The 13,415-nt window shown below is 37.9% G+C and overlaps 1 protein-coding gene across 9 annotated transcripts in view; it reads right to left on the minus strand.

The window, feature by feature from the left end:
- Positions 1 to 13,415, minus strand: part of GREB1L (GREB1 like retinoic acid receptor coactivator) — a 143,432-nt gene that overhangs the window by 25,606 nt on the left and 104,411 nt on the right. For all 9 annotated transcript variants that reach the window (XM_054189428.1, XM_054189427.1, XM_054189425.1 and 6 more), the window contains 7 exons: positions 10,725 to 11,051; positions 9,718 to 9,846; positions 8,991 to 9,125; positions 6,200 to 6,397; positions 4,123 to 4,303; positions 2,581 to 2,773; positions 1,005 to 1,138 (listed from right to left, as the gene is read on the minus strand). In XM_054189428.1, coding sequence (XP_054045403.1) covers positions 1,005 to 1,138; positions 2,581 to 2,773; positions 4,123 to 4,303; positions 6,200 to 6,397; positions 8,991 to 9,125; positions 9,718 to 9,846; positions 10,725 to 11,051 — 1,297 coding nt within the window. The remainder of the gene's footprint in view (positions 1 to 1,004; positions 1,139 to 2,580; positions 2,774 to 4,122; positions 4,304 to 6,199; positions 6,398 to 8,990; positions 9,126 to 9,717; positions 9,847 to 10,724; positions 11,052 to 13,415) is intronic.

Genomic DNA, 13,415 nt, shown 5'->3' on the forward strand with positions numbered 1-13,415 from the left:
CCTTTTTTTTTCTGTAGCCTTTGATTTTCATGGACAATAATTTTGCACAAAATCTGTGTTTTAAGTAAATGAATTTAACACGGTACAAATGCAGAAGATAAAGAGCCAAGTCCTGCGCAAAACTAACAGGAATTACAAACTTCTGTTATCTTCATATGGGCCAAAATTTCTGCTAAAGATCTTCAACTTGATGGAGATACAGATCATCTCCGATCCACACGCACAGGCTAATAATTGCTTTACTGTCCACAAGCTTTTTTCTTCTACGAACTCGGAGTGCCATCACTGCCTTAGGTGTCTTGTGGGAGAAGTACTTAATAATTTCACACATCTCACCCTCTCGCCAGAAAGTCAGACTTACCAATGGGGATTGCTGGCTCTGAGACAAATCTGAACTTCCATTTTGCCTTTTAACTTACATAGCCAATATTTCTTTCCCTCTCATTACAGCTATATGCGGTGATAACAGATAGGAACTCAAAGTAAATTGCTAAGAAAAAAATTAAATTAAAACCTACTCAAGCAAAAAAGCACTCCATTTCTAGACATTCCCCACAAGTTCACTCACCACCATAACACAGAAAAAACCCTACACTATTATGCCTTGAGTGCTAGTCTTGTGCCACAGAATTCCAAATGACTAAAACAACTAAAAGTTCCAAATTTCTCTGGCCTCTTTCTTGAGTAATTTAATAGACAATATGGGATCCATTTGAATAAAGTTTTGTGTCTGTCTTTAACTAGTAGGTACAGTAGCTCACTCTGTATACCATAAGCCAGTCATTAAATCACCACATTTTTAAAACGCTTTTTACTCCTCCTCCCATAAAAATACCCACTGCATTTTTGCTACTAAACCAAACGTACCGTTTCTTATAATACCAAAATGTCTGCAATGTCACAGGTCACCATGTCTTCATCCCCCTGTGACGGGGCTCATAAAGGTATCTGTATCCTTAAGATCCCAATTAAGCAGAATCCCAAGCTCCCATGTTACTCTTTACCTTTCTAAAAGTGTGTTGACCATTTTTTCAAAGGTTTCATCACATCTCAAAAGGGGACTTGTGACGCCCCATTGGAGGGATTTGCTGTATTCATTCAAACCAAAGTACAGCTTATCTTCACTAGCTGCATCATCCTGTTCCATACAGAGACAGCAAAAACATAAGGGAAACTGGAACCAATTTTAATTTCTTTTGTTTAAAAAGTAAGCGGAAAGTATTTTCTGAACCAAAGTGTCCTTTCTTTTCATTCATTCTCCCTCAGTGATGCTATTCGTTTGTTTCAAAGAATATAATAATATTTAAATTGTTTTTTTACTTAACTTATTATTTGTCTACAGCTAGGAAAGACAGGTGTAGGTCCTTGCAAATTTTTCAATATAATTCTTACCTGTGAATGTAAGGGGTCTCTAGAATCCTGCTAATTATTTTCTGACTCCCTGTCTCTGGCTTTCTATCTCCTGACAACTGTTATCTCATTTCTATTTAAAACAGAACCTAAAAATGGAAGTACTAATTTCCAAACTTCTTCTTGACTGTCAGATTCTACACATCTGTAATGGCAATCAGAAAATGATCATTTCTTTGCTGGAATATAAATCTGCAGACAGCAATCAGAAAGGCAGAATATTTGCTGCCTCAAATTTCATGAGGATTTTGTTGGAAGCACAACATGGTCTCCAGTGCATTTACATCACCAGTAATCACCAGGAATGTAATTAATCACATACAGCCTCCCCTTTTTTTGTGGGTTGTTTTTTTAATCATAAGACTGAAAGTTGTTGATTTTTTACTTTCAGGAAACAAAAAATTGTCTAAACCATTTTACAGAAGGTGACCACAATGGCTTACATTAACAATCAAACAAAAAGCAAGCTTTGAATATTCATTCACTCCCTCATTTCCACTATTCTGTTTGTTTGACTTTAACTAATTTTTTTACAGCTACTACTTTAAGACACTTTACAGAAACCAACGGTCCACTCAATACAATAAAGTCAAACTTGATACAAATACACCAAACAAGGAATAGGAAAAAAGGCTATTTTTTAAAGCAGGTTTTGCCAAAACATCCTCAGAATCAGCTGTCTGAATTGGTGAAAAAAAGCTAATGTGCAGAATGTCCAACAGACCTTTCCCACCTCTTCTCTGCACAATGATGGCATCTACTACACCATAACTTGTTAATCTAGCATACAACTTTTATTAGTAACAGAGAAGTAATGAACAGACTTGACAGGCTACGTGACATATAACTTACAGCCAAAAGTCAGACTGCTTGAAAATGGAAGGCCACCTCCAGAGCTTTATGGCATGTCTACATCGCTTTGTCTAACCAGAGTGTAGAAAGTATTACATGACTGGACAAAGAAAAATGTGTAGTTCTAAATGGGCCTAAATGTCATTGCTACCTCTACCATCAGCATCCCAGGGTTGTGCACCTGGAGCCTGAGAGAACACACTCCAGCAGAAAAAGAGCTCCCTCCTAACATTTTTCTTTAATGCACATCTGCTAGATTCTGTTAAGTGTGAAGTCCACATTAAAATTCACAGTTAAAATTAACAATTAAACACTTACCACAGTGTCAAATTGTATCCAATGTACCTCATTGCTAGAGCTGATCCTGGACTGCTGCGTTTGCAAGGCATAAGGAAAAGAGCTGACCTGAAGAACAAGGAGGTTGAATGCTTCAAGGACCTCCCTGCAATTAATAACTCTATCAGCCAGACCATGACTAGGCTCACCATGTGACAGGGAACTTGAAATGGCACTGCAGAGATAAGAATGCAAAGAATTGCCTTACTGACATCCTGAGATTCAACAGATTACTCTCTTCCTGCAGAAAAATTTCCAAATGACCATGGCACTGAGAATCACAGCTCAAACAACAATTTGGAAGGGTGAAGGATGTCAAAACGATTTGAGTGTTTTCTGTGGATAGACTCAGGCAACAGGGGAAAAAAACCTAAACAAAGAAACAAAATCTGCTGACCGTGAGAAGGTGAATCAGTATGCCAATTTCAAAGAGCATCAGGCAGAGGAAAACAAAAATAAGCCAAAGCTGAAGAAATCCTTCTCACTAAGAAACTGTTCCATGAGCAGTGGAGTTAGGATACAGTAACAATTTTATAAAATCCAGTGGATTTTCCAGCCTGAAACATTCTCCTTAAAAGACTGGGGAACCTGAAACTCTCCTCATGTTCTGATTTCCATCTCCTGGAATTACCTTTGCCTCCAGAATATTCAGGAATTCCAAATCCAGCGTACAGCAAAGACAGTAACAAAAATGCGACGGGGGGACGAGGTAGGAAGAATTTTTTTTTTAATCTATTTTCAGCTGTCCTTCAAGGAAAGTATGTTTTTTATTATAACTCTGAAATTCAAATTAAATCTCACAGCCTTACGCACCATGTCTAAATCACATTAGGATTATTCTCCTCAGTTTACTCATGGAACAAAAGCATAATAACTAGCTTTACTTATTTCTTTCTTTTTCCATAGTAAAGTTGTGATCAGTGTGAAGAAGTGTTTCTGCACATGCGTGTATGTGCTGTTCTATTTATAACTAACATTAACCAAATTCAACACAGCTGTTTTTTAAATCCTTACAGTAAAAAAAAAAGAATTTTTTAAATTCTTACAGTAGCTAGGGCATTTTTCAAATGATGCAGAGTTAAAGGTCTGTAAGCCTTCTTATATTACAAACAACATCATCATCAAGGATAAAAACATGAATTAAAACATGAGTGGATTGTGAACATGGGAGAGATTTGGGTTTGAGTAGAGAAAAAGGAGGGGAATAGGAAAAAGAGACAAGAAGAGCAAAGAAAGCTGCAAAATTCATTCCTTTTTCCTGGACTTCAGTACCATAGCACTTAGCCCTAAAAACAGTCTTGTTAGGGATCCAAAAATCTGAAACTAGTCTCACCTATCTCCAACTGAATCAGAATTAGTTAACAAATATAACGGGCAAGCAAAAAGATGATTTTTGATTTTGAGGCACAAAATGCCTCAGGTCTAGAGAAAGCATCAGGTGTCAAAGATGGTAAGTCTTTTGAAAAACCTAACCAAAAGATACTGGGAGAGGATGGTTTTCCTTTGGTAGATTGAAGCAACTACCTTGTTAAATCCACATGGGCATTGTCATGAACCAGCACAAACAGCGTATAGGGATTCTGCTTCACTCGTCTCATGAAAACTTCAAATTTTGTTTGAATCTCATTGTCTAGCCGAACCACGTATTTCTCAGCTTTCTGATATGCCGTTCCATTGTCTTCTAGACCCAAGTCCACAAGGACACCTGTCAGAAAGAAGAACGTAACAAAGGTATCTTCCTTTCAGTGCATCTAAAAATGAAGTGTCAACTGCAGGTTTCCATTTGTCCACCAATATCAGCACTTAGCCAAATCACTGATACGCCCTAGCAAGAAGATTATCCGAATGCCTTTTCTCTCACAATGAGGCCTGAAATGTGCTTCTTGGCTTCTGGATTTCCTCCAAAAAGTGCCTGAAGGCCTTTCAAAGACTTCTCATATTAACAAAAAGGAAAAAAAAAATAATCAGGCCTCCACAAAAATTTCCAGAGCAGCGCTCAGTTGGCTGTGCTCCATGATCCTAGGCCAAACTTGCCTACGTTTAGCTAATATATTAATCCTGCTTGAGTCAGAAAAAGTTATCCTGACCTTTCCTTTGCAAAAGTCATAAATTTATATAAAATTGACTCTTGCTAATATAATATCATATCATTTTTTTCATGCCCTGCTTCAACATTTGTGTCAATACAACTACTATCTAGCAGTCTTTATAATGATAGATTGCTGTCATATTCATAAAGTAGGCATGACATAATGTATATGGCTTTGAATACCATTTGAATTAAATAAGTAGCAACAAGCTACAGTGAAGTGTGGGTCAATTTTCTATTTGACAGGGTTTTAATGATTTTTAAAAATTATTCTAAAAAGTAAAGTAAAACCCATTCGTTTAAAAAAAAAAAACCAAACAGATGTGAAATTCTGTTAACAGATACGAGAAAAACTCTGATTTAGTGCGTAGCAGTCTGACAATGTCTGAAAAAACAAGGAATGGAACAAAACCCCCATAAAGTTATGTCATAAAGAAAAAGAAACCCGTACTTCAAGTAATCTATTTTATTCTTTTCATTTGACCAGTAAAGTAGCACAAAGCAGAGAAAAAAAAAATACAGAGATGGATCACAATATTGAGCAATATTAGGGCATATCTGCACAATCACAAAGTGTGAAACTGTTTAGCTTTATTTTTAGTAGAAAATAAGAGGAAAAAAGCCAACAGCTACCCAAACCCACTCATAGACGCATTACACCAGAAGCTCGTATTCATATTTTTCAAATGTAAATGCAAGGTATTATTAGATAAAGCTGAAGGCAGAAGAAAAATGTCCAGCTGATTAAAAAAAAATCCTAAATACACAACTATCCTAAGGACCTAATTACTCCCAGATTGAATTGGAGATTAAGAGCTAAAAGGACCAAACATTTACACAGGTAGTCCCTAGTTCTATTTGACAGTAATTTTCTCCCCGGAGAAACTCTTATGCTTTTCTGGACATGTCAGTCACTAATAGAGTGCATAACAGAGGTCATTCTCAAGGGGGACATATTCCATAACATGTCCGCTAAGGCTTTCTTGCTCCTCTTGAAGCATTGGGTACTAGCCATGGTCAGACACAGAACTCCAGACAAGAAACCTCACCATCTGAACCAGTATGGCAATTACCGTGTGCCAACGTGTATGTATTACCCAGGCATTTATCTACCTAGTAAGAGAGCTTCCTGCACATATGTCTGTGCTAATATGAGAGCATACGCACAAATGCGTGCCTAGAACAAATAGCACTAACAGCTCTAAAGGGATAAAAGATCTGAACAGTTGCATTTGCTCATCCCCTCCCTGTTTTGACAGGTAAATGCTTCTCCACGTCACACATTCCTCAGAACGGCATGAATATGGCAATTTCTTTTGACGCTCACGTAGTACAGCTCGGGCCCAGTTTATGAAAGGAAGATATTTAGAATTCATCAATTGTAACAACTAATGGAGCTAATATTGGACATACAAAATACATGCTGGAGCAACATACTTCTCCATTTATACAAGATACGATTTAATAACACCACATACTTTGGTTTAACAGTCTCTTTTCCCTCCCTTTTACCTGATTGTCGAATCCGTTGAAGGGTCTGCTGCACCAGGACTTCTGAACGGGGAACTATAACGATGAAGTCTACTTTGCTGAAGTGGCCCAGATCCAGGCTCTGATTGCCACTGTCTGCTATGGCACAAACCTGGGACAAGAGCTTTCTGGCAACTGTGAGCTGTGGCTGGTAAATTTGGAACGTATCAACATCCAAATCTAGAGTGTGTTTGTTTGAAAAAGAAAACAAAACACAACAAGAAACATGTTTACTTTCCCACCCCCCCAATAAACATGACCCTCCAAACAGCCTACCCTCTATTATCAGGGGGAAAAAAAAAAAAAAAAAAAAAAAAAATCACTCACCAGAATAAGTCTCAACACTCTGGAGGAGCTGGGTCCAGATCACAAATGTCAACTTTTTGATAATATATCAGATGACCTCAAGCACAATATTGCCCATTTTTTAAACGCCCTAAGTGTTTTAGAGATTTTTAACAGCGCAACCCAAGGAAACCTCAATACCAATACAGTGAAATGCATACTGTTAAATGAACCAACACATAATATCCATGCATATATATATATAAAAGATGTGTATGCGTACATACATAAAAAGCATATAAATACACACACAGAGGTCTAACGTTCTCCTGAAACTTGCAGTTCTCCTTCAGGAGCTTCCCTCCATCACTCCTGCTGGGAGAACCAGCCATGGGTGCTGAGGTTGCTGTGCTCAGGGCACGATGGGATGAGAGCCAGCACGCCTATTAATCTGAGGAAACTGAGCCTGTATTGATAATTCTGTCAAAAATGACTGTAACATGACAGCAGGTCAGCTGGGAGTTAATTTGTACATCATCTCTGCTCTGAAGTACTGAGCCCCACTCTAAGTCATGACTGAGATAGCCGTACATCTATATACTGACTGATAGCAATATACACTGTGAAGGGAAGATGAGCAACTCACCTAGGCAATAAATCCGAATCATTGGCAGGGGAGGGCATTTATTTCTTTGGAGGTTTCTTGATTGCTAACAAAATTTTAGTCTCAGATTTATTTGAACTGAATAAATGTCAATATAACACTAGCTTCAGAGAACTGAGGGGCTGGAGCTTTGCTCTCTATGGACATGTACCAGAGCGTTCATGTTTCCTCAAAGAAAAAGCATGTTCCTATATTTCAGTATTTCCAGTAGGTAAATTCTATGCCAAACAATCCATGTTTCACTAGGCCCTGAATATTTTCAACTTGCAGATTACCAAATTAAGTCCTATAATGCCATTACGGTTTTTGTTTATGTCAGTTTTTCCTACTACAAATTAAATTCCGATTAATGGACTGTTTATCATAAAAATTACCTAAGACAAAATTCTTTAAAAAAAAAAAAAAACAAAGAAAAAATCCAAAACTACTGCAAATTTCATACACAAGAACTATTGTGTTTTTAAGTAGTAAGCCACTTTATCAAATCTTGCAACTTACATGAAAATTGGAAAGTGTTTGGGGAAAAAACCTGGCATGTTAGTTTTATACAGACACACGTGTGTTTCTGTGTGTGTGCGTGCTTATCTCCTCTTCAAACCCACCTCGTCTTTATTTCAGTAGATCTACTATGGGAGAAAGGTCCCTCTCACTGCCTAGGAGACTTACCTCTCCTTTTTTTTTATTCAGGCAAATTCTCAGTAGCTTCAACCACTGTACAGCCATATTTTAAAGACAAAACTCGCTCAAAATAATTGTTAGAGAAAACGTGAAGGTTTAAAAAAAAAATAAACCAAAACACTGCTGCACGTCATTACATAATAAGAAAAAAAAAAATAACAGAATCCAAAGATCATTCTCCCTTCAAATTAATCCTGTGAGGAAGCCTCCTGGGGGTGTCAGAATAAAGTACCTGTCAGCCTTCCTAATTGGGTCTCCCGATCCATGTGGAGACTATAAACCACTGTGCTTTCCTTCAGATCTAACACTGAGCTGATCAATTTAAGCTAACTAATGTGAATCAAGAGCAAACCTTTCTTTCACAGTGAAAAAGCTTTACTGGAGGGTGAATTTGCTTTGATGCTAGACCTAAAAGAATCTCAGTGTTCTCAACAGCTCAGTGTATCTTTTACCATTACTGTCATATGAAAAGGAAAGTATGGTTAAAACTCAATAATGGAAGAATTCCAAAATGGGAAAATGATAATTAACATTTTTTGATAGGTAATTCTAGATGATATTTTGCACCTAAGTGTCTCATCATATTAAGCTGAATAAGATACATCTCAAATAAGCAAATCATAGATTACACTTGCCTAGCACTTTCAGTCCAAGATCTTAAAATGCTTTCCCTGAAAGTTTAAGCCTCAGAGCACAAGCCTGTAGTACATATTATTACCACTTTACATGTGGAAAGTGAGGAATATCAAAAGTTAAGAAATGGGAGGACACCTGGGGAGATCAGAATGAGAACACAGTTCCCCTCTGCCTTAAGCCCAAGTTCCTCTTCTAGGTGCAAAAGTGTGAGATGAGTCCACACTGACAAGATCACAAAGGAAGATCTTTTCTACTCTGCCTAGTGCATAACAGAAGATCGCGTATTTTAGTTTAGGAATTATAAAACATAGGGGAAGAAGTTGCTGAAGGTTACTACTGAGAATTTTTTGTCTGAGAGATTGCTGTATTGCTACATTCAGCTGGCAGTATTAATATTTGAAGGTTGACACACTGACTGCAGCGGTGCCCTCAAACTCTTCTGAGGCACGCTCTTTTTGACAGTTAACAAACTACTCACTTATTTCACGTCTTGCACATAAAAAAAATTACCTGGTTCTTGCGTAGAAGCCATGGCAATTGCCTCCTGAGATGACACACACTCGCTAACATCTCCATTAAAAGGAATAATGACACTTTCCCCTCGCTGCTGTAGCATTTTCTCCAGCAGCTTGTCCAAATCATCACCTAGATAAGAATTATCAACACCAAATTATCTGGAAGCCGTTTCAGACAAACAATGTAGAACATTACATACACACATGTTCTCACATAGCTGATGTCGAATCTGTGAAGGGGCAGGGGACTGGAGATACACGGAAGAGAGGGAGGGAGAATATTTTTCTCTTTTATTTACTGATTTGCCAGTTGAATGAATTCCAAGAAAAGAAACCACAGCTGAATAATTTCAGCTCTGTGCCTTTACGGCTAGCAGTGACATCTGATGATGACAAAGAAACACACACTACAAAACAACCTCTAAAACCTGTGCTAAAAGCACAAACAAGAGAAGACTCATGCACTTACAGGTGTCCCGCCATCACATTCAGCAGTATAAACACTACTAAAAATGTTTTGCCACAGGATGAGTAACTCACACTGCACAGGTGAAGGAGACGAACATTCCTTTACATGCAGTGAGTGGACAGCAGGAAAGAATGCCTCTCAGTGGAGAGGGGCAGAGCTGTATTCGTGTGTGCTTTAACTGTTGAACAGGAGACACACCACCCTAAAGAAATGACTGTCTTGGCTATAACTTCCGTTTCGTAGGATGACTCACCTAAAGATGTATTTTTGAAATGCGATGCCAGGAAACTAACTTTCCCTGTGATGAGCTCGTAACTGATCTCTTTTAGAAATTCACTGGTGGTAAGCATGCTTTCTGCCAGTGCCCTAGATTGATATTGACCTGGAGAAGAGGGGGAAAAAAGCAAGAGCAATATTCAATACAGTGCACTATCAACACATCCTTTTCATCCTAGAGGCGTGGGGCATGCTGATCCTCAGTCATGGATCTCCACTGCCTTTACCCAGTAGACTGGGAGAGGAGTCCCAAGTCTATTTTGCTAGTGATGGAAGAATTAGTTGTATCAGCGTAGCACATTCTTTGCAAGCTGTTGCCCATAGTTTTCCACACTTGGCTGACAAATGATATGCAAAATAAGTATTTGTACCTTAGATGGAATGGAGGATTCCGGTTAAATATGAAAAAAATAATTATCCCTAGTGTGAAAAAAGTAAACAGTTGACATTACTGATTTATCTGCCTACAAAGGAAAGAGTAGTCGTCAAAACTCACTTCCACCCAGACATACTCATGCACACACAAACATCACAGCCAGTCACCAATGTGGAATTTGAAAATCAACTCGGTAAAAAGGATAAAAAGCACGTTCTGTTTTACAGTGGTCTGCAGAAGACTGTGGTCAATCCAGTATTGCCATGTGAAATAGCACAGCTGTTACACAAAACAGAGAAAGACAAACTGGCTATTTTGTAACTGCGTCACTTCAAGTATTTCCTAATTTCACGAACAATGAAGTTTCAGGCCTCTCAAGGAATAGTAATGAATAGCATACAGCTATTTTTCTAGATCCTCATGGACATCAGTACTCCAAGTACTACAAAGGAGAATAAAAAGAAGAAAAAGGGATTTAAAAGCTGAAACGACACTGCGACATTGCAGTGTAACAACGCAAAGGACAATGAAAAGAAAAAAAAGGGACTCGAGAAAATTAATTCAGCAAAATTGCACTGGTGTTTGAAGTGTACTGCAAATATACTCACCTAGGACTACTACGCAGAATTCATTTCCTCGTATCTTTGATGCACAAATGGCAACAACATAATCTGGTAGCTTTTGCTGATGTTTCATTTCATTGAGAGACCTCAAGGTCTCCGAGATGCCCTCTGCCAGCGAGTTCTGGGTAACAACCACATGCACGAGGTCCCGGGACACACTAGCGATTAACCTAGCAAGCCAAGGGAGTTGACCTGGTGACACAGAGATACACTGTGCGCTCATTTGCAAGGATCGCTCTCTCAGAGTGAACTCCTGCATAGCTTTCAACATGATCTGCTCAAATTCTTCCCTCAGGGGTATCTGGTCAGGACCTACATTGAAAACAAATGAACACAAGAACAGTATTTCATATCAAAATGTTATTGAACCAGGAATAATCACATGTCTGTCTTGATCTGACAAGCTCCTTCACTGGACTTTTTATATTTACAAAACCCACTCGCAGCTCAGGGGATGCCTACCCACATGACATATTCTTGCTTTTTCATATTAGAAGTCTCTGGCTCTCACCATCTCCTTTTATTTTATTTTTTTTTTAAATAACCAATTCCATCTTACTCCTAGCTTTTCTACCTTCAGAAACTGTTGGGACAAGCAAGGGAGTGGGAAAACACGTGCTTTTTGCATGGAGTAAGGATTAATCACATAGCCTCCACATGTTTTTACAGCAGAAAACCTAAATGCTTATCCTCACAGTTTAATCGCAGCCATGCAGTATGACAAAGCCTGTCAAGTGGTCTTCGTTTTGCTTTTTTCTCATCATGCATACTAGTAAACTAAGCACGAATATAAACAAACATGTTTAACCTCTTCTTTTTCTTTAGTTAAATTAGTTTAATTTAGCAAATCTTCAAACTTCTAATGTTAAGATGTACGTGCAACTTTAGATCTACATTCCCCAGACTTTGTAAACTGTATTGCAGACTTGAATTGGCAAACAGAAATATAAGCTATCCTATTTTATAATCAAGCTCCCAAACTCAGCTTCAATTAACATTTTGGTCAGTAAGATTTGTCTCATTGTCAAAAATACTCGGGAACAGATGAAAAGTATTCCTGAAAACAGAGTAAAAAGTAACAATAGTTTAGATTTCACAGATCCCATGTCAGTGCCAAAGGAGCCAGCTTCACGCTTCAGCAGCTTGCTTTCCTACGATTAAAAAGGGGGACTTAAATACCACAGGTATGTGAAATGCTGTGTTTTGGTTTTTCGTTTTCTTTCAGAGCCAAAGAAAACAAGCGAAAGGAGCACTGGAGAAAAGGAAACAGAAAGGTTGTGTGAGAAGCAGGGCAGGGAGTGGGCAAATAACCTATAGTACAAAATCTGTAAAAACTGCCGCCTGTTGTCATTTGGGCTTTTTGAGAAGTAACATATGGAGGGTGTCACTATCCAATTACCATAGGATGGTAGGACAACTATAGACTTGTAAATGCAAGGCTGTTTTCATTTTTGATGCAAACCAAAAAGTTCTGATGAGTCTAATTTAACAAACATGGGCATAATTCTCTATAGTTCTCTTTTTTGGAAATACATTTTCTTTTCCCTTCTAAGACAGCATCATGTATTTTAGATCTTTGAATCTTGAAACAGAAAAAATAGACATTTTATTGATAAAGAGATAAATCATCTGCAGAAATAAACTCTAACATACCAACCACAACAAAAAAGTTGTTATAAATTAAAAGAAATAAAAGCAAGCTTTTGATGATTGAGGGGGGTTACTTAAGAGATAAGCTCTAGACACAAGGATCACCATGAAACCAAGAAAATAAAAATTATTGTACAAATGGAAAAAAACTTCTGCATGACAACACACAGAATTTCATTCAGATTATTTCTAAGACAAAAACTTAAAAAAAATAAAGTTAGTTATGAGAAAGGAACTGATAAGGAAATATTCTGAAATTAATGAAGTGTTTAATACCACGGTTGGCTCATGGCAGTCTTTCTCCACAACAACTATCCAGAAAAACAATGGAACTAAGATCAGATGACAGGAAAGACAAAATGATAGATACTAATTTTGATTGTGAACAGTTTCATAAACACATATACAGGAATCTGTCAAAGTTAAAGGGGTATTTGGAAGCTTCTCTACAGAAATGAGTAGGCAAAGGATCATCTTTCTCGACTTCAGAAAATGAAACTGCAAAAAGAATAATACCATATAAAATTCATAGCTGAGAAAAACCTTATTAATATAGTTATGCTTCTGAAAGCACCTACAATTTACGACAACATAGTCAAATACCACCCACTTCTGGGTAGAAATCCCTCATGGTGTACCCCAAGAGAACTACCCCTCCAACCATCTAAGACCCTAGGAATTGCTGGAATAACCTCTTTGGGTGTCTGAATACCACTTGCACTGAAGACAGAGGCTTGTTCCTGCCTTGAGTTTGAATATGCATTCAGATACAAAACACCTCTGGGTGTCTCGGCATGAACATAATCAAAGCGATTCAAATGTACCACAACAAGAGAGAAGGGTGAACGATTTTGTAATTCTAGACAGGTAACAGAGGGTCCAGAAATACACTCCAGCTGAATAACCAAAACACAAACCTTAGCGCTGCATAGGATGAGATTGTGTTTATAGAAACGGTAGAGTAATAGTAAAAGGCAGATGAATACAAATGACAGAATGTAACCCATGCTGCAAATATGGGCATTT

The sequence above is a fragment of the Rissa tridactyla genome, chromosome 2 (assembly GCF_028500815.1).
Source record: "Rissa tridactyla isolate bRisTri1 chromosome 2, bRisTri1.patW.cur.20221130, whole genome shotgun sequence".
NCBI lineage: Eukaryota > Metazoa > Chordata > Aves > Charadriiformes > Laridae > Rissa > Rissa tridactyla.